This window comes from Dermochelys coriacea, chromosome 24 (genome assembly GCF_009764565.3).
Source record: "Dermochelys coriacea isolate rDerCor1 chromosome 24, rDerCor1.pri.v4, whole genome shotgun sequence".
Taxonomy (NCBI): Eukaryota; Metazoa; Chordata; order Testudines; family Dermochelyidae; genus Dermochelys; species Dermochelys coriacea.
The window spans coordinates 16207979-16231971 of NC_050091.1; the positions used below are offsets into that span (position 1 = coordinate 16207979).

General features: G+C 55.3%; 1 protein-coding gene across 1 annotated transcript in view; it reads right to left on the reverse strand.

Moving 5' to 3' along the window:
- Positions 1-23589, reverse strand: part of LOC119847611 (IgGFc-binding protein-like) — a 40222-nt gene extending 16633 nt beyond the window's left edge. Inside the window, 15 exon segments of the mRNA XM_043502324.1 lie at positions 1264-1460; positions 2402-2498; positions 2500-2982; positions 6830-7317; positions 7320-7416; positions 8075-8584; positions 9635-9903; positions 11441-11629; positions 11668-12013; positions 12833-13086; positions 13089-13189; positions 13606-14309; positions 14420-14829; positions 18173-18226; positions 23532-23589. Of these exon segments, the coding sequence (XP_043358259.1) occupies positions 1264-1460; positions 2402-2498; positions 2500-2982; positions 6830-7317; positions 7320-7416; positions 8075-8584; positions 9635-9903; positions 11441-11629; positions 11668-12013; positions 12833-13086; positions 13089-13189; positions 13606-14309; positions 14420-14829; positions 18173-18226; positions 23532-23589 (4257 nt within the window).
- Between the last annotated feature and the right edge of the window lie 404 nt (positions 23590-23993).

The window sequence follows — 23993 nt, forward strand, 5'->3', positions numbered from 1 at the left end:
GGAACACCACAGTACCCGAAAAACAAGATACAAAGATGATTGGTTAAATCTAGCCTCTGGATGATGGTTACAGTAGCTTTTTATTTGTAAACAGGATGGGTGTAAAAAAGGAGCGGTAACTTTGGACACACACCTTCTTTCTAGGGGGAATTCAACAACGCAGCATGTGACAGCTTCCCAGAAGTTTCTATTGTATTGAACTCTTTTTTCCTGAACTATTTTTTAGGCTTGGAAGGATTAGATTTGTACTGGCAAACATCGATTTCACCGTACACACAAACCAAGGACAAAAATATTTTCATCCGTAATAGTCGAAATTCACAGGTAGGCAAAGTAAGAAAAATGCTGCAACTGATCAGAGTTTGATTTAAGGCTGTTCACTTTGTGTATTTTGATGTGAGGTTGACAATTTGTGTTTTAATGGTTATAAAGTTGTAACTTCTTGAATCTTCTGTCATTAATTAATTATAGTCTGACCCCATCCCCATAATTTTGTGTAATTGTGAAAACTCAAATCCATTAAAAAAATTAAAAATGCTTCAATCCACAAATGTTGTGCAACTGTGAAACTTTAAATAAATTTTAAAAATTAAAATGGTTAAAACCCACAGTTTTGCGCAACTGTGAAAATTTAAATAAGCCAAATAAAATAAATGCTTAAAACCCACAATTTTGCACATTATGAAAATTTAAATCGATAAAAACAAAAAATGCTTAAACATCAATATTATCAGTTGAAATGATAAAACCATAAAAACTGAATTCTGCCAAGCTGAGTTGTAGAGAGACAAGGGGGTGTCTACACTCCTATAAAGGACTCCAAGAAGACCTCACACCACAATTTACCCAGGAATTGAAGGACATTATCAAATCCTTCCCCAAGCAACTCCTAGGGAAACTCTACAAACTCATCCCCTCTCTAATATCCTGGGACAGACGCAGCTACACCAACTCTAACTCTACTCTATTAACTGTTACCAAGAAAACTAACTGATGTTGGTTATTTGATCTCTTGGGTATCTTTCACAACACATCTAAGTGTGGTCAAGGAGCTGACTATAGAATGTTGTGACAAGCAGCACAAGGAGATCGGGAATTAAGCATGGCCAATGGGTTGGATGCCAAGCCCAGGGGACCAATGTTTTGATCCAGAATACACGCCCCCTAGGCTGTAGATCTGCTTCGCTCCAACTGAGGAGCTAGTCTTAGGTTCCCAGTTAGAGGTAATAGGATCAGACCCTCATCTACCAGCAGGGGCAGTACCTTGTATCTCCCCTGTTCGAAGCAGCCACAACTCTCCACAGTCACGCAGCCCTGGCCATCAAAGAAGAAGCCATCGTCACACTGGCAACCTTCGGCACAAGTCTCCGGGCACGGGATGGAGTCGGTGATCCAGGCGCAGGTCGCGGTGCAGAGGTCAGCACACACCTCATAGTGGCTGTTGGCTGGGCAGCTCAGAGCTAAAATAAAGAGAGAAATTATTGATTCACAGAGTCATAGATTTGCAGGAACCATCATGAGCAACCAGTCTGCCCCAACCCAGATCTGATGGCGAGCTAGAGCGCAGCTTTTAGAGAGAGATCTCCCTAGAAAGACCAGGAAACTGCCCTGTAGCTGTGGGAGTTGTTCCCAGGGTCAGCTCCCCACCCTAGGGAAAATCTGCCCTTTATTCCCAGTCGCAATTTCTCTGGCTCCATCCCCCAGCCCACCCTCAGCTCTCGCTCTGCCTCTGTCTATTGGGTTAATGAGCCCTCTGCTCCCCGAAATCTCCTCTCCAGGTCGGTGCTGATAGACAAAGACTAGCCTCTGAGCCTTCTCTGGGTTAAACACACTAGATCAAGCTCCCTCAATCCCTGGCTCTCGGACAGGTTTTTCAGTCCTCAGATCATTCCCGTAGCTCTTCTCTGACCCCACCCCCTTTTCCGATGTCCCGTCTGACGTGAGGCCCCCCAGAGCTGGGCACAGTCTCCAGTCGTGGTCTCCCCAATGCCGTATCTCAAGGGGACCCCACCTCCCGGCTTCTCCTCACTATCTCCTGCTTCTCCAGCCCAGGGTCATGCTCACCTTCTTGGCCACAGCATCTCCCGGGGTGCTCATGGGCAGCTGGCTCCATCAGGACACCTGGGTCCTTTCTAGAGTCGCTGCTTTCCAGGGTACAGCCCCACCCGCCCAGCCTGCGTCCCTCTGTGCAGGACTTTAGGACTAAGGAACATGTGGCTCAGATTATTCTGTGCACCAGCATGGATGGAAAGGGAGCCAGAGTGGGAAGATGAGGAAAAACTGGATGAGAAGAAACAGATAAGCTAAGGGTCTGGAATGAGATGCCCAGACCTGATGCCTCCCAGATCAAGGAGGGTGAGCGGGACAGCCCCCCGCACCCATTCAGCATCGTGGCACTTACAGCAGAAGGAGGCGCTCCTCCAGGGCTGGATGGGGGCCCCAGCCTCCTGGCAGGCCGTCACGTAGCTGTGGATGCTCTGGCACAGGGCCTTTCCAGGGTACAGCCCCATTGCCCAGGCACACATCATACAGGCAGTTGTTGAAATACACGCTGGGGCTGACTGTGCCATGGCAGGCAGCGAAGGGGCCGTCGGGGGCCGTGAGCAGCCCACAGTAGTTGTGCTGTTTGAAGACGTCCTTTTTGGTCTCTTCACAAACCAGGCAGCTGTTCCCGGCGCATCCATCTGCACAGGCCACCCCTGGGACTGGGATTTTCCAGGCAGAGGCAAACGCTGCCACATCAGGGGCCGCACTGCCATCGGGGAGCAGGAACTCGTCGTCCCGACGCCCGTTGTAGTTCCCGCACAGGCCGCACATCTGGCCCTGGTAGCTCCCCAGGACGGTGACTCTCACGTTGAACGGGAAGTTGTAGCTCGCGGTGAGGCTCAAGTCGGTTTGCACCAGCACGTTCCCACCGTGCTGATACGCCCAAAGCTGCCCATCGGCCACGACCACAGGCAGTTTGTGGGACACCCCATCCACCTGGGAGAGACAGAGCATCCCGTGTGAGCAGGGGGAGCGGACACTGGGGCTGGGGAGAGATGCAATAGGAAAGCACGCAAGCTGAATTCCACTCTGTTCTACGCATGTAAATCCCAACAGAGCCAGGGCCAGATTCAGTGTAAATCCGGAGTCACCCCTGACTGCAATAGGGTCAGGGCTGGATTATGATTGCAGCTCCTCCAGGATAAATCCAGAGCCAGCTCACAGATTTCAGACGGATGACTCCAGAGTCCTCTTCCCCTCCCCACTGGGTCTCTGACCCTGTGTAGGGGGCATTTAATGCTACGGTCCTGGAAGGGCCAGTTCCAGAGGCAGATGGCGGGACAGAGCTCAGCTGGGGGCACCCCTCTTAGCTAATCAAGCCCTCGGATCGCTACCCCTTCCTGCTTCTCCACGTGGGCACCAATGATACTGCCAAGAATGACCTTGAGCGGATCACTGCGGACTACGTGGCTCTGGGAAGAAGGATAAAGGAGTTGGAGGCGCAAGTGGTGTTCTCGTCCATCCTCCCCGTGGAAGGAAAAGGCCTGGGTAGGGACCGTCGAATCGTGGAGGTCAACGAATGGCTACGCAGGTGGTGTCGGAGAGAAGGCTTTGGATTCTTTGACCATGGGATGGTGTTCCATGAAGGAGGAGTGCTGGGCAGAGACGGGCTCCATCTTACGAAGAGAGGGAAGAACATCTTTGCCAGCAGGCTGGCTAACCTAGTGAGGAGGGCTTTAAACTAGGTTCACCGGGGGAAGGAGACCAAAGCCCTGAGGTAAGTGGGAAAGCGGGATACCGGGAGGAAGCACAGGCAGGAATGTCTGTGAGGGGAGGGCTCCTGCCTCATACTGGGAATGAGGGGCAATCAACAGGTTATCTCAAGTGCTTATATACAAATGCACAAAGCCTTGGAAACAAGCAGGGAGAACTGGAGGTCCTGGTGATGTCAAGGAATTATGACGTGATTGGAATAACAGAGACTTGGTGGGATAACTCACATGACTGGAGTACAGTCATGGATGGTTATAAACTGTTCAGGAAGGACAGGCAGGGCAGAAAAGGTGGGGGAGTAGCACTGTATGTAAGGGAGCAGTATGACTGCTCAGAGCTCCGGTACGAAACTGTGGAAAAACCTGAGTGTCTCTGGATTAAGTTTAGAAGTGTGTGCAACAAGAGTGATGTCATGGTGGGAGTCTGCTATAGACCACCGGACCAGGGGGATGAGGTGGATGAGGCTTTCTTCCAGCAACTCACGGAAGCTACTAGATCGCATGCCCTGATTCTCATGGGTGACTTTAATTTTCCTGATATCTGCTGGGAGAGCAATACAGCGGTGCATAGACAATCCAGGAAGTTTTTGGAAAGCGTAGGGGACAATTTCCTGGTGCAAGTGCTAGGGGAGCCAACTAGGGGGAGCGCTTTTCTTGACCTGCTGCTCACAAACCGGGTAGAATTAGTGGGGGAAGCAAAAGTGGATGGGAATCTGGGAGGCAGTGACCATGAGTTGGTTGAGTTCAGGATCCTGACGCAGGGAAGAAAGGTAAGCAGCAGGATACGGACCCTGGACTTCAGGAAAGCAGACTTTGACTCCCTCAGGGAACAGATGGCCAGGATCCCCTGGGGGACTAACATGAAAGGGAAGGGAGTCCAGGAGAGCTGGCTGTATTTCAAGGAATCCCTGTTGAGGTTACAGGGACAAACCATCCCGATGAGTCGAAAGAATAGTAAATATGGCAGGCGACCAGCTTGGCTTAATGGTGAAATCCTAGCGGATCTTAAACATAAAAAAGAAGCTTACAAGAAGTGGAAGGTTGGACATATGACCAGGGAAGAGTATAAAAATATTGCTCGGGCATGTAGGAAAGATATCAGGAGGGCCAAATCGCACCTGGAGCTGCAGCTAGCAAGAGATGTCAAGAGTAACAAGAAGGGTTTCTTCAGGTATGTTGACAACAAGAAGAAAGCCAAGGAAAGTGTGGGCACCTTACTGAATGAGGGAGGCAAGCTAGTGACAGAGGATGTGGAAAAAGCTAATGTACTCAATGCTTTTTTTGCCTCTGTTTTCACTAACAAGGTCAGCTCCCAGACTGCTGTGCTGGGCATCACAAAATGGGGAAGAGATGGCCAGCCCTCTGTAGAGATAGAGGTGGTTAGGGACTATTTAGAAAAGCTGGACGTGCACAAGTCCATGGGGCCGGACGAATTGCATCCGAGAGTGCTGAGGGAATTGGCGGCTGTGATTGCAGAGCCCTTGGCCATTATCTTTGAAAACTCGTGGCGAACGGGGGAAGTCCCGGATGACTGGAAAAAGGCTAATGTAGTGCCCATCTTTAAAAAAGGGAAGAAGGAGGATCCTGGGAACTACAGGCCAGTCCGCCTCACCTCAGTCCCTGGAAAAATCATGGAGCAGGTCCTCAAAGAATCAATCCTGAAGCACTTAGAGGAGAGGAAAGTGATCAGGAACAGTCAGCATGGATTCACCAAGGGAAGGTCATGCCTGACTAATCTAATCGCCTTTTATGATGAGATTACTGGTTCTGTGGATGAAGGGAAAGCAGTGGATGTATTGTTTCTTGACTTTAGCAAAGCTTTTGACACGGTCTCCCACAGCATTCTTGTCAGCAAGTTAAGGAAGTATGGGCTGGATGAATGCACTATAAGGTGGGTAGAAAGCTGGCTAGATTGTCGGGCTCAACGGGTAGTGATCAATGGCTCCATGTCTAGTTGGCAGCCGGTGTCAAGTGGAGTGCCCCAGGGGTCGGTCCTGGGGCTCGTTTTGTTCAATATCTTCATAAATGATCTGGAGGATGGTGTGGATTGCACTCTCAGCAAATTTGCGGATGATACTAAACTGGGAGGAGTGGTAGATACGCTGGAGGGGAGGGATAGGATACAGAAGGACCTAGACAAATTGGAAGATTGGGCCAAAAGAAATCTAATGAGGTTCAATAAGGATAAGTGCAGGGTCCTGCACTTAGGATGGAAGAATCCAATGCACCGCTACAGACTAGGGACCGAATGGCTCGGCAGCAGTTCTGCAGAAAAGGACCTAGGGGTGACAGTGGACGAGAAGCTGGATATGAGTCAGCAGTGTGCCCTTGTTGCCAAGAAGGCCAATGGCATTTTGGGATGTATAAGTAGGGGCATAGCGAGCAGATCGAGGGACGTGATCGTTCCCCTCTATTCGACACTGGTGAGGCCTCATCTGGAGTACTGTGTCCAGTTTTGGGCCCCACACTACAAGAAGGATGTGGATAAATTGGAAAGAGTACAGCGAAGGGCAACAAAAATGATTAGGGGTCTAGAGCACATGACTTATGAGGAGAGGCTGAGGGAGCTGGGATTGTTTAGTCTGCAGAAGAGAAGAATGAGGGGGGATTTGATAGCTGCTTTCAACTACCTGAAAGGGGGTTTCAAAGAGGATGGCTCTAGACTGTTCTCAATGGTAGCAGATGACAGAACGAGGAGTAATGGTCTCAAGTTGCAATGGGGGAGGTTTAGATTGGATATTAGGAAAAACTTTTTCACTAAGAGGGTGGTGAAACACTGGAATGCGTTACCTAGGGAGGTGGTAGAATCTCCTTCCTTAGAGGTTTTTAAGGTCAGGCTTGACAAAGCCCTGGCTAGGATGATTTAACTGGGACTTGGTCCTGCTTTGAGCAGGGGGTTGGACTAGATGACCTTCTGGGGTCCCTTCCAACCCTGATATTCTATGATTCTATGATTCTATGATTCTAACAGGCACTCTGGTGTCTCTGAGATATAAGGACCGGCCCTACTGTTCTGCCCACCCCACTACTGAGTCCGCTCCTACTTGGCCCGTCCCATGAGCAGGACTTACCCTGATCAGCCCCCTCATGCCCTGCAGCAGGGAAAGGGTGGTCCCATAGAGGTGGATGGACACCAGCTTGGCCACGGGGACCTGCTCGGTGCCCCACGGCTTGTTCTCCAGGTGGACAGCGAAGGGCATCAGCTTCTGGGCGTCAGTGCAGGTCGTGGCCAGGGCATAGGTGCATGTGCCCTGGAAGTTGGCGGCAGCGCCGTCGAAGGTGATGTAGCGGGAGCTTCCAGAGATCGTGCAGGTGGCGGATCCCACAGGGTGGCATCTCCGGACACTGCCCGCCACCTTACACTCCTCCTTGGGGCCACAGGACAAGCCCTTGCAGGCCACGTCCCTGCCGGCCTGGCAAATGCACTGCTCCTGGCATGTTGGGTGGAAGGTCTTCCCGGCCTGGTAGTAAAAGCCCTGGTGGATGCAGCCACACTGGGACATGGGCACCCAGCGGTCACCGCTCAGCACAAAGCCCTCATCACAGACGCAGCCCTCCAGCACTGGGCCGAGCACTGAACTGGGGCATAGAGGCTGCTGCAGGTCGGCTGGCAGCCCCAGGCGCAGACCTCGTAGTGGCTGTTCCAGGGACAGGCTGGCTCTGCGACGGGAACAGAATGAGGTGTCAGAGCAGCAGTTTCTGATCACAGCTGGCTCCCCCTGGAGGGGAAAGGTCCTTGCCCCATTCCCTTCCCCCCTGAGCCAGCCAGCCCCACAACCTGGGGCAGGATCGGAGCTGGCGCCCCCTGGAGGGGAAAGGCCCCATTCCTTGCCCCCCCTCGCCTGAGCCAGCCAGTCCCCGCCCTGGGGCTGGATGGGAGCCAGCGCCCCCTAGAGGGGAAAAGCCCATTCTCTCAGCCAGCTCAGGGGATAAAAACAGAGCAAAACCTCAGTTGCTGTTTGTCAGTGTAACACAATTGGTTTGAATGCAATCGTGCAGATTCTCACCAGCTGGGGAATGTGGCCCCATTGACTCCAATGGGTCTATGGCTGATTGACCCAAGCTGGGATCTGGCCACATTGACTCCAGTGGAGGTACAGCCAATAGACCCCAGCTGGGATCTGGTTGGATTATCCAGGTTTGTAAATATTCTCCCTCATTAGGGATAAAGCAATCCATAGGGTCATGGATCGGAGGCCAGGAGGGCGGCCTGCCGTGTGTGGTAGCCCAGCCCAGGAACCCTGCCCAGCGGACAGCGCCATGTGACGGGCGCACACTCACTCCAGAAGACATGGTATCTCCAGGGATGTAGTCACCCCAGCGGCCTGGCAGGCTGAGGCATAGCCAGCAACCACCTGCCATAGCACGGCCAACTGCCCCTTGGACATGCAGTAGTCGGACACACGGTTGAGGAAGAAGCCCTTGGGATCAATTCTGCTGTGGCACTCCCTGAAGGGGCTGGTGTTTTCCAGGATGATCCTGCACTCGGTGTTGATGCCCCGCTGGCGATGGGCGAGAGCTTCCAAGTCAGGGCAGGCCCGCACATCAACTTCGCTGCAGCCCAGGGGCTCGGCCACTCTCCAGCTGCGCCCGGCACCTGCGCCGGCCTTCCCAGCTGGCTCGTCACTCCTGTCCCCATTGAAGTTGCCACACAGATCGCCCAGGGTGCTGGCATAGGTGCTGGGCACGGTGACGGTGACTCGGCTGTGCCAGTCGAAGGTAACAGTGAGGCCAAAATCCTGGATCATGGCATCCCAGCCTCTCTGGTACATGGAGATCTTCCCTGTGCCCACTTGGTATGGCAGGTTGGTCAAAATACCATTCACCTAGGGATAGAGACAGACACCTTGATACAAGACTGCAGCGATCACTGAGCCCCAGTGCAGAAATGCAACTGCGTCTAAGGTGGTGCAGCTGGGGAACAGCCAGACATAATGCCACATAGGGATGGTTTGCCCAGCTCTGAGATGCAGCCACATCTGGGGTAGGGAAGCTGATTCACAGATCACAAGTTACTGAGGAGAACAGATGGTCTCAAGGTAAAGGCACAGTATTGGGAGCTCTGGGTTCTCTGCCCAGCTCTGGGAGAGGTGTGGGGTCAAGTGGGTTAGAGCAGGGGAAGCTGGGAGCCAGGATTCCTGGGTTCTCTCCCTGACTCTGGGAGGGGAGTGGAGTCTAGTGGGTTAGAGCGGGTGGCCTGGGAGCCAGGACTCCTGGGTTCTGTTCCCATCTCTGAGGTGAGTGGGGTCTACTGGTTACACCGGCGGGGTAATGATAGGTTCTAGTCCAGACTTGCTGGGTGATTGTGTGACAGTTCCTTAATCTGTCAAAGCTTCAGTTTCCCCAGTTGTGAAATGGGCACTTCCCAGCCTCAGGAAGGGGTTGTATCAACGTCTGTGCTTTGGACTTCTCTGATAGGCCCGGGGGGGAGGCTACTGCTGGACGGAGAGTTTAGGACAGGAAATGCAGAAACTCAGGCTGACGAAGAATCAGACCAGCTAGGGAGATGGTCTTTGCCCTTGGCCGGTTGGGGTCTCTCCAGTCCAGGCTCACTCACCATGATCTTTCCCCGATAGGCCCAGCTGACGGTGTCTCCACTCCATATAAATGGACCTGCACTACTTTCCTGAAGGACACCATTCAGCCGCCCCAGTGGGCGTTCTGCACCAGGACTCAGAAATCCACCAGCTCCTGGCTCTTCTTGCTCAGCCCAGAGAGCTGGTGCCCTGGAAGTCGAACCTCTGCCCATCAAAGCTGTGGTTGTGGGAGCCCCCGCTGGTCATGCAGCTGGCATAGCTGGTGGGGTAGCAGTTCTGGATGCCTTTCTCCACCCGGCACTGCTCCCCAGCCCTGCACCCTGCGACCTGGCAGCTCGCCTGCCTGGTTTGTGGGTTGCAGACGCAGCGTCTCGTGCAGGCGCTGTCCCCCCAGAATTGCTCTCCAGGGGCATAGAGGCATCCCTCAAATTTGCACCCACAGCCGGCCTTGGAGATGCATTTCCTAGCATCCAGCACAAAGCCATCATTGCACTGGCAGGTCTCCACACAGGGCAAGGAACAGTTGTTAGGGGCCGCTCGGTCATTGCAGGAGGTAGGACACGCGGAGCCGCAGAGCTGGTACTGGCTGTTCTCTGGGCAGGGCAGAGCTGTCAAAGGGATGGGACATGGGTCACTGGGAATATCGCTGCATTCAGCACTTGCTGCAGCTTGAACCACCAGCTTCTTGCATCAGCCTCAGAGACAGGATAAGAGCTCTACTACTGCTGCCCACTGAGGGAGCTCTCCTTTAGCTCAAGCACCAGAGACCTGCGCTCTCACCAAGCATGACACTTAAAATAATCCCGCAGCCAGCCCACCGAAAAATGGGGAGATTGGTCAAAACTCATGAAATTTTTGTAGGTTAAATTAAATAAATATCCTGTGCCAGGTGGGTGTTGGTCGTTTCCAGCTTCTGTAACCTGCAGCTCCCCACCAACACCAACAACTGTTGTTAGGAGTCATCTGCAACAAGGCAGAGGCCAGAGTCCACAGAAAACAGCCCTGTCCTGAGGGAACTGGGGGAGGGTGCATTGTAAAACAGTCTCAGGTTAAGAGAGAGAGAGAGAGAGAGAGTGTGTGTGTGTGTGTGTGTGTGTGTGTGAACACTGCCCTCTGTTGGAGAGGATGGGTCCTTCTGTGTGTGTGTGTGTGTGTGTGTGTGTGTGTTTATGCTGCCCCCTGCTGGAGGGGATGGGCACTGCTCTGTGTGTGTGTTCCTGCTGTCCCCCTTTCTACCCCATCTTTTCCTCCCTGTCCTCCAACCTCAGCCCCTTCTGGACCCCAAACATCCAGCTTATCACTCATCTGCTCTCTCACAATTCTCCCCAGCACACTCTGCCCCCCAACTCTCCTTGCCCCCCATACTGCTCCCCCAGCATTCCTCTGTCCCCCAGACCCTTTCCCTCCTGCCTCCCATATTCGCCTGCTCCCTAGTCTCCTCCCTGCTGCCTCCTCTGCCCCCCAAATTAACCATCTTCCAAGCCTATCCCCTCACCCCCCATTGCCTGGAAGCAGAGCCCCATAAGTACAGCCTAGTTTCAGTCCCACTGGAACAATGGGGAGGAGGTGGGGGAGGAGTGGTTGCCTTATTTATTAAGGGCAAATTCCTGATACTATCGCGCGCAGTTGTTCTCAATCTGCAGCCAATCAGCACACAGCTGCAGCCCATGTGACATCCTCATGGCCATACAGGTCGTATTGGATGCAGCCCACATAATACATTGTTATGAGATCCACAATGGTAAATAGGTCGAGAACCACTGTTGCAGCTCTGAGAGGCAACAGACGTGGGTTCCAGGTCTCCTCCCCAGACCAGATGTGCTAATAAATGGACCCGTTCTCTCCAGCCCCTCGTTACAGGCAATGTGTAACAAGGATCTGCCACAAATTCCTCACCAGAAATGGGCCAGCATGTTCCCACCTCCCTAAAACAGCACATCCCCCAATGGCACCACCTGGAGGGGAAAGACCCCATGCCCAATTCCAAGCCCCCCCGGAGCCAGCCAGTCCCCCACCCTGGGGCCGGATGGGAGCCAGTGCCCCCTAGAGGGGAAAGACTCCATGTCCCATCCCCTGAGCCAGCCAGTGCTCTGAATTTTTTTGGCACCAGCTGCCATAATCAAACCAGGGGTTAACCCCACTCACTGCAGCCTGCAAGACTTCGCCACTCGGAGATGGCCACCCCCTCTTTCCGGCAAGTATCAGCATAGCTCATCAGCACCCGGCATAGCATCTCCTTGAGGCCGTCATTCATACACAGGTCGTAGACACAGTTGTCCAGGTAGATTTTGGGGTCGATCATGGAGTGGCAGCGGCTGAAGGGGCCCCCCGCCTCTTTGGTGATCCAGCCACAGAAGGGCTCAGCTTTGTACCTGCCAACCAGCTCTGGGGAGCAGCTCCTGCACTCCACATGGCAGTTGTCCCAGCAGAACCTGTCCCCGTCCTCCACCTTCCAGCTCTTCCCAAACTCCACAGGGCTGGCAGCCAGCAACCCAGCCAGGGTGGCAAAGTCATCCCTAGCATCCCATTGTAGTTGCCAAACAGGCCTTGCACACTCTCCCAGAAGCTGCTGGAGATCTTCACCACAAGAGAGCTGCCCCAGTCATAGGAGACCATCAGGGAGAAGTCAGTCTCGATGACAACAGAGCCCCCACTCTTATACTGCTTCAGTTTCCCCTCCATCAGGGAGTTGGGGAGGCGGGAGTGCTGGGCATTCACCTGGGAGGGCAACCACAAGCAATGGTCATTGTTTCACGCAACACTTTCAGCCCATGTCCTATTCCCAACAACCTCTCCCTTAAAAACCAGGCAAGTCCAAAGCCCACCCAGGCCAAGTCAAGAGAATTCACTTCACCTTGAGCCACCTGGTGTTTACAAGAGAGATTTCCCAGGCCAGATAACTCTGCCACCACCTCCCACAGGTTCCCTTCACCTTCCCCTGAAACATCTGCTACCGCTAGAGGTGGGACCCTGATAGGTGGACCCCCAGCCCTGCTTGGCAATAGAACCGGAGGAAATTTTCAACTCAAATAGTTTTTCAGACAAAAAAAAAGCAGATTTGATGACACCAAAACAATTCAGTGAAAAAGAAAAATCCTCAAAAAAAAATTCTGGAAAAAATTAAAATGTTTCAATCTTTCAATTCGAGAAAACTTCTCAATTCGAAAGTTCCTTTAATTTTTTAAAATTTAATGTTGTAATAAAAATGAAACTTTTGTTTAACCCAAAACAAAAAAGTCATCTTTTCAATTTGCCAAAAATTTCTAAATTATTTTTGTTTTGACCAGAAATTATTTTTTTATTTTAGAAAAGAAAAGAAAAGAAAAGAAAATGAAATATGAAGGAAGAAAAAAGAAAAAATAAAGGGAGAAAAGCAAAGAAAAGAAGGACTAATGAAGGTAGAAAAAAAAAGAAAGAAAAATGAAGAAAGAAAAGAAAGGAGAAAGAGAAATGAAGGAAGAAAAATAAAGAAATGAAGAAGGAAAAGCAAAGAAAAGTTTGATGGATAGATAAAAAAGGGGATGGGCACACTCTTACTCTCACAAGCCCGTATTCATTTCTGACTACGGAGACAGTGTAGCCATAGACCTGCACGGTCTCAAAGCCCACGTAGGCAAATCTCTGCTTGCCCTGGTTCTCGTTCTTAGCCGTGACGTGGAAAGCTGGGAGAGCTGAATCTGAGCTAAAGGTCTTGGCCAGGGTGTAGGTGCAGGTGCCCATGAAGTCGTAGTTGCGCCCATCGAAGGTGTGGTAGTGGGGATCACCCAGCACCCAGCAAGTTGCCATAGAGTGGCCATGCACACGGGTCTGCCATTGGTCATCTGGCAGGTCTCCTTCTTCTGGCACTGCACGGAACTGCAGGAAAGCACCGGGGATGCTGCGGACAGGATAGGAAGGAAAGGGCAAGCAGAGAGATAGACAGGACATTATAACAGGAAGCAAACTGGCCACTAGGTCGACCCAGAGGGTCTAGTGGGTTGACCTAGTGGCTTAGAGCAGATAGACATGGCATTATAACATGGTGAAGTATGGAGGGATGGATGGAAGGGAAGAATGGTTGGTGGGATTGATTGGAGATGGATGGATGGATCGATTTTGCTGTGAATGCTATTGGGGTGACCACAACAGGATCATGCCAGGTTCCCTGTGCAACACCCTTGCCCTAGAGGCACCCCCACACCCATCCATGCATGGGGTCCCCCGTAGGGGCTATTCACACTGCTCAACGCCCTAAGATTTCACAATTACAACAGGACAAGCACCCAGATACACCCCATAGCCCCCGTTTCACTCAGATACCCCCCACTCACCTCTCTGGCAAAGGGTGGCCATGCCGTAGCCATTCTGCTGAGCGATGTCGACGCTCAGCAGCCCAAAGGCAGCACTGGGGTTCTCCACTGAGTGGGCACTGGCTCTGATGCCCAGGTTGAACACTCCCCAGAAATACTCCGTGCCAGGAATCGATTTCCAGCTCACCCTGCTCGGGAGTCACCGATCCATGGGGATGCCGGCGGCCGATGCGGTCTTGGCCACGATGATGACAGTTTTTGAACCCCTGCTGGCCAGCGATGGAGTAGGAGGTGCAGTAGCTGGAGATGTCCGGGATGCTGACCAAGAAGGGGTCGTAATGCATGGTGCCCTGGGTCCCACCGATACAAAAGAAGAAGACTTGAATGCTGGCACTGGCGGAGAAGTACAGTGGTTTGGCCAGACTCACCTCCAACTGAAGGACCTGCCCAGATACCAGACCCTGGCTCCTCTGGGCCCCGCCAGAGAAGTAGGTGAGCTGTGTGACTTGGGAGGCGACGATGTACACCAGGTCGTAGCTGGCCTGGAAGGGCATTGGTGGCACAAAGAAAGCCGTGCCCCACCCGGAGACAGGCAACAGCTGCTCAGCCTCGTGGTTGCACTTGGTGTTCTTCTGGGCACAACTGTGCCCACTCTGCACTGCCACCGGCTTCAGGGATACCACCCGGGTGCCAGAGAGATCCTGGTTGCTCTGGAATTGGACAGCCTGGTAGGGCGCAAGGGAGACAGTGATCTTGCTGCTGGCCGGGTAGACCCGCTCTTGGAACCTCACACTGCCCTTCAGGTGAATTTCCCAGTGGAGGGCTCCCACCATGCCATGATGGAGAACTCTTTGTAGGTCCCAGAGACATCTCCAGCTGGCGTGATGGCATAGTACTCTATGCCCAGGCTCTGGACCGGGTACACCATGCTGGTGTCGGCCGTCAGCTTCTTGGCATTGAGCGATATCACTGAGACATCTTTGTCTGCCTGCACCGGGACAGTGCCGCAGAACTTGGTGGTGCTGGACATCTCAGCATTGGCCGGGATCTTCATGGAGACCGTCTGGCCCTGGCCAAGCTGGAAAGTGTGGCGGAACTGAGATTTACGCATCTCGACGGTGATGGTGTTGGACAGCGAGTAGCCGGAGATGAAGAGCTGGAAGTCAGCCTGGGAGTAGCCAATCTGGTAATTCTGCATGAGGGCCGTGATGAACTCCCGGCCCATGGGGGTGGCCGTGCCGGTGCCTGAGGGGAGAGGGACAGAGAGGGGTGACCAAGCCGGCAGCTCTAGAGGGTTTTGGTGCTGCTTTTATGTGTCTTAGTGATGGAAAAGAGCTAACAGCAATGGCTAAAGCTCTCAATAACCCATACACTGCTCTGCCAATGCCCCTCAGTCCTGACCTGTAGACCCCTGTCATCCCAGCCGTGGGCAGCCCCTCACACAGCTCTGCTTGCCACTCCGTGGGGCCAATTCCCTTCTCGCTCAGTGTAGTGTGATGAGGAGTAACCCCAAGGAAGTTACAGTCGGGTGTGTGAGAGCTGAGTGCAGGTGCTGCTGTTACTGTCTGGAGCCAGCTCATCCCTAATGCCAGTGATTTACCCGCAATGAGCCAGGAGACCAGATTTCAGATTCCAAATATAAGGGGACTGTTGGCCCCTTAGTAAAACTCATTGGGGTTTCGGTTGGCAAGCTCCCGGGACCAAAAGGAAGGGGAAGGGTCGATGGGAAATCAGACCCTGACACTGACAGCCCCCAGGGGCAATGGGGAGAGGCCAATGCTCCTGTCAGCCTGATTGACAGGGCGGACAGGCTAATGCGGGAGTCAGGAGGCCAGGGGGGTCCCATCCGCCTAGTGAGCTGGAATTGCCTGGGTCAGACAGAGTGGGGCCGAGCTCAGGAGAGAGCAGGGGCCTGAGCAGAGCTGGGGAGCAGGGCCGCGCCGGCCAGACGGGCCAGAGAAGCAGCCCAGGGGGCTGGAGGCAGAGCAGCAGCAGCAGCATCAGTGGTGAGGCAGAATGGAGGAGCTGGAGCTGGGGCTGGGGCTGGAGCTGTCCAGAGCTGGGTGCGGGGAGCAGCTGGGGAGAGCGAGGGAGACCCTGGCAGTGGGCCCAGCGCAGGGAGACACCCCCCAGCCAAGACGTCTGGCAGGCCAGACTTGGGGGGGGATCGTAACCCCGACGGGGTGGGGGCGATGCTGGGTCCTGCCACCTAGAGCCTGGGGACGTGTGGCCACCGCCAGAGCAAGTGCCCGACCCGCAGCCTCCCTGCAGCACAGCCAGGGCCTGGGACGTGTGAGGAACAGACTGAATTGCCCTGACATCCCAGAGACGCTGGCTTTGACATCCCTGTGCCACAGAGCGGGGCGACAGGTTTTCCTTTAATCTTTCCCATTTTTCCTTATTTTTTTAAAATTGGTTGCTGTTTTATCAAGTAGTATTTGCTCTGAACTGTATGTAACGATCAGTGGGTCAGGGAAGCATCCAGTGCAGAGAGAGCATCCGGAGTGGGGACACCCTGGCCCCTGCCCTTAGTGACCACAACAAGGTTGGGGATGGAGCCCCGCAGGAATCCTGGGCCCAGCCCTGTTGGGGTTATGACTCTTCCACACAGGAGATGGAAGGGAAGAGGTCAGGCAGGTCTCTGGGTAAAGGTAGTGGGAGCAAGGACTCAGATCCTTTTGCTAGCCCATTTCACCGGGGTCGTGTATAAGCGAGGAAAGTTCCCCACAATAGTGGGACCATTCCCCCGCTTACACAGATACTCCTGTTTCTAACCCCTAAACATCTCCCTGAGCTAGGAATGGAACCCAGGAGACCTGGCTCCCAATCCCTTGCTCTAACTACGAGACCCCAGTCCCAGAGTCAGAGACAGAACCCAGGAGTCCTGGCTCCCAGCCCCCCGCCTCTCTTGCAAGCCTCAAAGGTCAGCTCAACCCTGGCAGGAAGCACCCCTAAATCTGGGGTAACCAGCTCTTGGGGGGACCACCATACCCCTCCCTGGCACTAGCACTGCTGTGGGCAAGTGAGGCTGAGCGTCAGGGAAAAGGCATGGCCAGAGGGGAACAGGCATGGTCGAACAGCGGATGTGTCCAGGAGGGAAAGGCATGGCCAGAGAAGGAAAGGGAAAATGGGTGTGGTCAGATCAGATGGACAGTGGCGTGGTCAGCAGGAGAAGGGGTGAGGTCAGAGGGGAAAAGGGTGGACAAAGAGGGTGTGGTCAGATGGACAAGCGGCATGATCAGCAGAAGAAGGGGTGTGGTCAGAGGAAATGTAAGAGTGACCAGCAGGCAAAGGGGTGAGTTCAGAGAGGAAAGGGGTGGCCAAAGGGGAAAGTGGGTGTGGTCAAATTGAAGTGGGGCTTGGCCAGCAGACCCTTGCTCTGCGTCCATCCTCAGCTGTATTCATAGCCCCTTTCCCCAGCTGGGAGTGAACCGGGCTGCAGGAGGGGCAGGGCAGAGGGGAAGAGCTAAACCACCCCTGCACCCTGACATACACAAACATAGAGACACACATACATATGCTGACACACATACACACATGCTGATGTACACACGACGTACACATACACATACACGTTGCATACAGAGAAACATATGCTGACATACACATGGAGACGCTGACATACAGACACATACTGGCATACATAAAACATCCAGGGACACACAGAGACACATGCTGGCTCACACAGCCACACACACTAACATACACACACAAACACGCAGATGTACACACACATTGACATACACAGAGACACGCTGACAGACACAGACACATGCTGACGCAAACAAACACGGAGATCTACACACACTGACACACATATCCACGATAGCATACATGCTTACACATGCACTAGCACACACACACTGATGAGCTCTGTTCAGCTCCCCCTCCCCCGTTGCATGTGAAAAGTGAGTGTGATGCACCCTCTGAGTGTGCAAACTGAAGCCACTTGAGCTTTGCACATCTGGGGCATGGCCCCAACCCGGGGTGGGCAGATGGCTGATGCCCCGGTAGAGTGTGGCAGTAGCTGAAGTTATGCCACACCCCTTATTCAGCATAGGGGCGTGGCTAAAGCAAGGGGGCGTGGTCCCCGCCACCCACCCCCTGAACCAGGAGCAATTTGCAAATGTTACAGCAGCCCCACGGCTGCGTGAACTGTGACCATCTGGAGCAGCAACCTTGGACCCTGACTATGCTGGGCACTGCAGAGGTTAGCTCAGGGGGTTGGCCCAGCAGTGAGCTTGAGTTTACACAGAGAGAAAAATCTGACCCATCGACTCCAGTGGGGTTACTCCAGATTTACACTGAGGTGAGCAAGAGGTGAATCAGCCTCATTTACCCCAGTGATGTCACTCCTGATTTACACCAGTGTGTGTGAAAGAGGAATCAGCCCCTCTGATCCCAGTGGAGCCACTTCTGATTTACCCAGGGTGATTGGAGAATTTTCCATCCCTCCCTGGCCAAGGCTGGTCACAGCCCCTGAATGCTCTTTACTGCCCCACTCCCAGCTCTAGTAACCCCATGCCCTGCTCTGCCCCCGGGACCCTCCCCCTGAGCTCCCCAGGCCCTGGGTTGGATCCCCACTCACCTGCCAGCAGCACCAGCCCGGCCCAGAGCAGCAGCAACCTTCTTGTCACCATGGCTGAAACACAAGGGGATTAATCAGGGGGTTAGTCAGGGGAGATGGAGTGGGGACTTGGTATCACCTTTGCTCCAAAATTTGGGGAGCCTGGGGGGAGCAGAGGTGGGAAGACCAGGGACCCACTGAGAATGGGGATGGGGGAAGGCAGCACTGATGGGCAATTGGGATTCCCAAGGCGACAGGGAGCCAGGACTCCTGGATTCTACCCCCAGCTCTGGGAGGGGAGAGGGGTTTAGTGGGTTAGAGACGAGGGCAGGGAGCCAGTACTTCTGAGTTCTATTCCCAGCTCTCGGAGGGTCTCCTGTCTGTTACAGGTTAATGCAGATGAATTTCGCTATCCCTCAATCTCTCCCACACCCCAATACTGTCCCAACCACAAAGGGTTAAAATAGGACCATCCACCTCTATATATCACCTTAGCAAAGTGGTAATGGAGGTGGGAGGAGGAGCTGGAGACCCCCAAGCATGTGGTCCCATATGGACAGATCCCCCCGAGACCCATCCCTCCTGGCATGAGGTCAATCAGCAACTTCCCCTGTGGCACATCATTCCTTCATTGGCCATCAGGTCGTGTCTTGCACCTACTCTAATGCAGCTGGAACTGGTCGCTGTTGGCGACGGGATACCAGGGTAGATGGGCCCATTGGTCTGCTCTGTTCCCCTGGGTCTAGCGAGAGATGATTCTTTATATGGGCCCTGCAATATGTTCCCCACCCCAAAACAGCATCCACGGAAGCATACCTGTCTGTCGTTTATCTCTGTGGTCCTGCTCCAGAGCAACCCCCTTCTCCTATTCCTTCTCCATCTACCCCACGCTCTCCTCTGTCACCCTCCATTATCTGAGTATCTGCTCCCCTCTTGTCTCTCTCCCTATGCCTCAATGCACATCCGGCTGTCTATTGATCTATCTATGTCCATACACACCCACCATCTAGCTAGCTAGCCACCCATCCATCCCCATGTGAACCCATCATCTTTCTATCTACATATACACCTTCTATCTATCCCTATATACAAACTTTCTCTCTCTCCCCCCCACCTCTCTCTATCCCCATATACACCTCTATCTGTCTATCTATTTATCTGACGCCCACTGAATTTGAATTCAAGCAGCATTAAATCTCCTGCCCCCAAAATGTCCCCTCCGATTCCCCCACCCCACTCCTGTACAGAGTGAGTGGCTGGGGCAAGAGATAAAGGAAAAAATTTGGACTTACCTGCTGGGAGCACTTGGCTAGCTCAGCAGCGGAGCCTGTGGGGCTTATATGGCAAGGGATTCCCCCGGGAGGGTAATGAGGCAAATGGGTGAGGCAAATGGGCCGGGTTCCATCACAGCTTCCTGGAGGAGGGCAATTCTACACAGAGTCGGGTCAGGGCAAAGGGAGCTGGAGAATGAGGTGTAGAGAGATGACAAATAGGAGGGGCTCTGTCAGAGGTTACAATCTCCGGACTGGGAGAAAAGGCAGAGTCAGGTCCCCTTGCCCTGTAATTCAAAGAATGAGGGGATGAGACAATGCAACAGAGGCCTGTGGAACTCCTCGCCACAGGGTGCCCCTGAGGTCAAGGACTCAGCAGGGCTTGCAAAAAGGGCAGGGTTCTTAAGTAGTTGCTGCAGTTGAGGAGGGAGCCTCAGAGTATTATGGGATAGAAACCCACAATGCCTTGAGTTAAAGGGAAATGCCCCGCCACCCCCAAATGCCGCTAGCCGGTTTCTTTACTTTCTTGTGCCAAACCCTAACCCTAAGACCGCCAGAGACAGCATACTGCAGCATCTGTGAGTGGGTGGACATGGCAGAGATGGGGGATGCGAGTCGGATGCCTCTCCTGGGAGAAGGTGTTTCACCAATTTATTTCCTCTCCATTCACCCACGATTAAAGGAGCCACTGCTGCAGGGCCCTGTACAGCTACTTGACCCCCCTCACTTTCCAAAGCGAGGGATGGAACCTGGGAGTCCAGACTCCCAGCCCCCTCTTCTCTAACCCACTGGACCCCATTCCCCTCCCAGATCCAGGGATAGAACCTAGGAGTCCTGGCTCCCAGCCCTTCCCTCTGTCCCCCTGAATCCTCATCCTCTCCCTATCCCCCACTCCAACATGGCCCCACCCCTTGACCCAGCACTCCCGCATTAGTGTCAATATTTGTGACTGTTTTCACCCAGGCTCGATCAGGTCAGGGCCACTGCAGGCATAGCTTCCTCATCCCATCACTGACACCAGTGGAGGCAGGGCAGGCACTGTCATAGCTGCTCCACTGCCAGGATCTCTCCCTGAGCCCCCTCTCCCCCCTTCCTGTGCTCCTTGGGCATCACCTCTGCCAGGATCCTTCTCTTATCTCCCCTGGCTGCACACCCCGTGGACACTCGCCTCCTGCACTGCCAGGATCCTCCTCAACCCCTCCCAGCCTGCACTCCCCACGCCACCCACCTCCCCTGCTTCCCCGATCCCCCTCCCGAACAGCATGCACTTCCCACATTGCCCACCTCCCCCACTGCCAGGATCCCCCCATTCCCCTCTCCCCCAGCCTGCACTCCCCACACCACTCACCTTCCCTGCTGCCAGGATCCCCTGATCCCCCTCCCCTCAGCCTGCACTCCCCATGCCACCCACCTCACCCGCTGCCTGGATCCCTGCCTGGTGTCGCTGCAGGGCTGGGACCCCAGTACACTGCCCTTTCACACAGTGTGTACGGTAGGCTCCACATGTCCATCACTGGCATGGCTGGTTCCCCACAAACTGGCCACGGTTGAGTGAATGCCAGGCGGACCGTGGCTCATAGAATCATAGAATCATAGAATATCAGGGTTGGAAGGGACCCCAGAAGGTCATCTAGTCCAACCCCCTGCTCAAAGCAGGACCAAGTCCCAGTTAAATCATCCCAGCCAGGGCTTTGTCAAGCCTGACCTTAAAAACCTCTAAGGAAGGAGATTCTACCACCTCCCTAGGTAACGCATTCCAGTGTTTCACCACCCTCTTAGTGAAAAAGTTTTTCCTAATATCCAATCTAAACCTCCCCCATTGCAACTTGAGACCATTACTCCTCGTTCTGTCATCACAGCTCAGGGGATCCCACACCTGGACACTGTATCCCACAACCACCTCTGTCTGGGGAACTTTTCTGCCTGACTGCAGGGAGCGTGCCAGCGGCCATACCCACCCCCAGCCTGGGGGAGCAGCCATGAGGAGCCAGGGCTGTGAGCATCCATGAGAGGAGGGGTAGAATGAGCACCCCCATGGAGCCCCCACAGCACAGCCCCCTGTGCAGCCGCCACCCCACTGCCTGCAGCACGGTCCCCCCTGCTGAGCCCCTCCTGCCACCTTCCCTGCAGCACAGAGCCCTACTGAGCCCCTTGCCCTGCTCCCCACAGCACAGCACCACCTACTGAGCCCCCGCCCCCGTTCCCTGAAGCACAGCGCCCCCTACTGAGCCCCTTGCCCTGCTCCCCACAGCACAGCGCCACCTACTGAGCCCCCTGCCCCCACCCTGCAGCACAGTGCCCCCTACTGAGCCCCTTGCCCTGCTCCCCACAGCACAGTGCCCCCTATTGAGCCCCCTGCCCCCACCCTGCAGCACAGCGCCCCCTACTGAGCCCCTTGCCCTGCTCCCCACAGCACAGTGCCCCCTACTGAGCCCCCGCCCCCGTTCCCTGCAGCACAGCGCCCCCTACTGAACCCCTTGCCCTGCTCCCCACAGCACAGCACCCCCTACTGAGCCCCCGCCCCCATTCCCTGCAGCACAGCGCCCCCTACTGAGCCCCTTGCCCTGCTCCCCACAGCACAGCGCCACCTACTGAGCCCCCTGCCCCCACCCTGCAGCACAGTGCCCCCTACTGAGCCCCTTGCCCTGCTCCCCACAGCACAGTGCCCCCTATTGAGCCCCCTGCCCCCACCCGCAGCACAGCGCCCCTACTGAGCCCTTCCCTGCTCCCCACCGCACAGTGCCCCCTAATGAGCCCCCGCCCCCGTTCCCTGCATCACAGCGCTCCTACTGACCCCTTGCCCTGCTCCCCACAGCACAGCACCCCTACTGAGCCCCCGCCCCCGTTCCCTGAGCACAGCGCCCCTACTGAGCCCCTTGCCCTGCTCCCCACAGCACAGCGCCACCTACTGAGCCCCCTGCCCCCACCCTGCAGCACAGTGCCCCCTACTGAGCCCCGTGCCCTGCTCCCCACACCACAGCCCCCTATGAGCCCCCTGCCCCCCCCTGCAGCACAGCGCCCCCTACTGAGCCCCTTGCCCTGCTCCCCAGCACAGTGCCCCTACTGAGCCCCCGCCCCCCCCTGCAGCACAGCGCCCCCTACTGAACCCCTTGCCCTGCTCCCCACAGCACAGCACCCCCTACTGAGCCCCCGCCCCCACCCTGCAGCACAGCGCCCCCTACTGAGCCCCTTGCCCTGCTCCCCACAGCACAGCGCCACCTACTGAGCCCCCTGCCCCCACCCTGCAGCACAGTGCCCCCTACTGAGCCCCTTGCCCTGCTCCCCACAGCACAGTGCCCCCTACTGAGCCCCCGCCCCCGTTCCCTGCAGCACAGCGCCCCCTACTGAACCCCTTGCCCTGCTCCCCACAGCACAGCACCCCCTACTGAGCCCCCGCCCCCATTCCCTGCAGCACAGCGCCCCCTACTGAGCCCCTTGCCCTGCTCCCCACAGCACAGTGCCCCCTATTGAGCCCCCTGCCCCCACCCTGCAGCACAGCGCCCCCTACTGAGCCCCTTGCCCTGCTCCCCACAGCACAGTGCCCCCTACTGAGCCCCCGCCCCCGTTCCCTGCAGCACAGCGCCCCCTACTGAGCCCCTTGCCCTGCTCCCCACAGCACAGCACCCCCTACTGAGCCCCCGCCCCCATTCCCTGCAGCACAGCGCCCCCTACTGAGCCCCTTGCCCTGCTCCCCACAGCACAGTGCCCCCTACTGAGCCCCCTGCCTCCACCCTGCAGCACAGCGTCCCCTACTGAGCCCCTTGCCCTGCTCCCCACAGCACAGTGCCCCCTACTGAGCCCCCTGCCTCCACCCTGCAGCACAGCGCCCCCTACTGAGCCCCTTGCCCTGCTCCCCACAGCACAGCGTCCCCTGTGGAGCTTCCACCCCACTGCTTGCAGCACGGTGCCCCCTACCAAGTCCTCCACCCTGCTCCTTTCAGCATGACCCCCTATACTGAGCCCCCCACCCTGCTCTCTACAGCACAGTGTCCCCTACTGAGCCCCCTGCCCCCACCCTGCAGCATGGCACCTCCTGCTGAGCCCCCACCCCCCCCCTTCCTGCAGCACAGTGCCCCCTGTTGAGCCCCCGCCCTGCTCTCTGCCCTTACATAACCTCTCGCCTGCCTGTCTCCAGGTGGCTGTGGGGAGCAGGTGGGCGAGGCCCATCGGCTGTATGCTCAGCGCTAACCCCTGCCTGGTGTGGTTAGGAGGAGAGAAGGAGGAGAGCCCCTGTTCCCATGCAGCTCACAGCCCAGCCACAGGCAGTTCCCCCTCACCCGGCCCGCATGCCCCAGGCTCCCATGGCCTCAAGGCCGGATCCCCTGCAGGTGTGAACCGGCCCCTCTTCCGTGACTCCAGAGGTGCTACGGCAGACTGCCAGCAGCGGGGGAACGGGCCCAAAGCCCACATGGGCAGAGAAGACCAGACCCGGTCAGTGCTAGGGGAGCTTTGAGGGTTATTTTTAGCTGTTTCAGTATGTTTAGTGAGTAATGGAGATGCTATGGAGCTGGATTCTCTCACACAGGGTGAATCCGGAATGATGCCCAGTGGAGTCACTCCAGATTTACAGA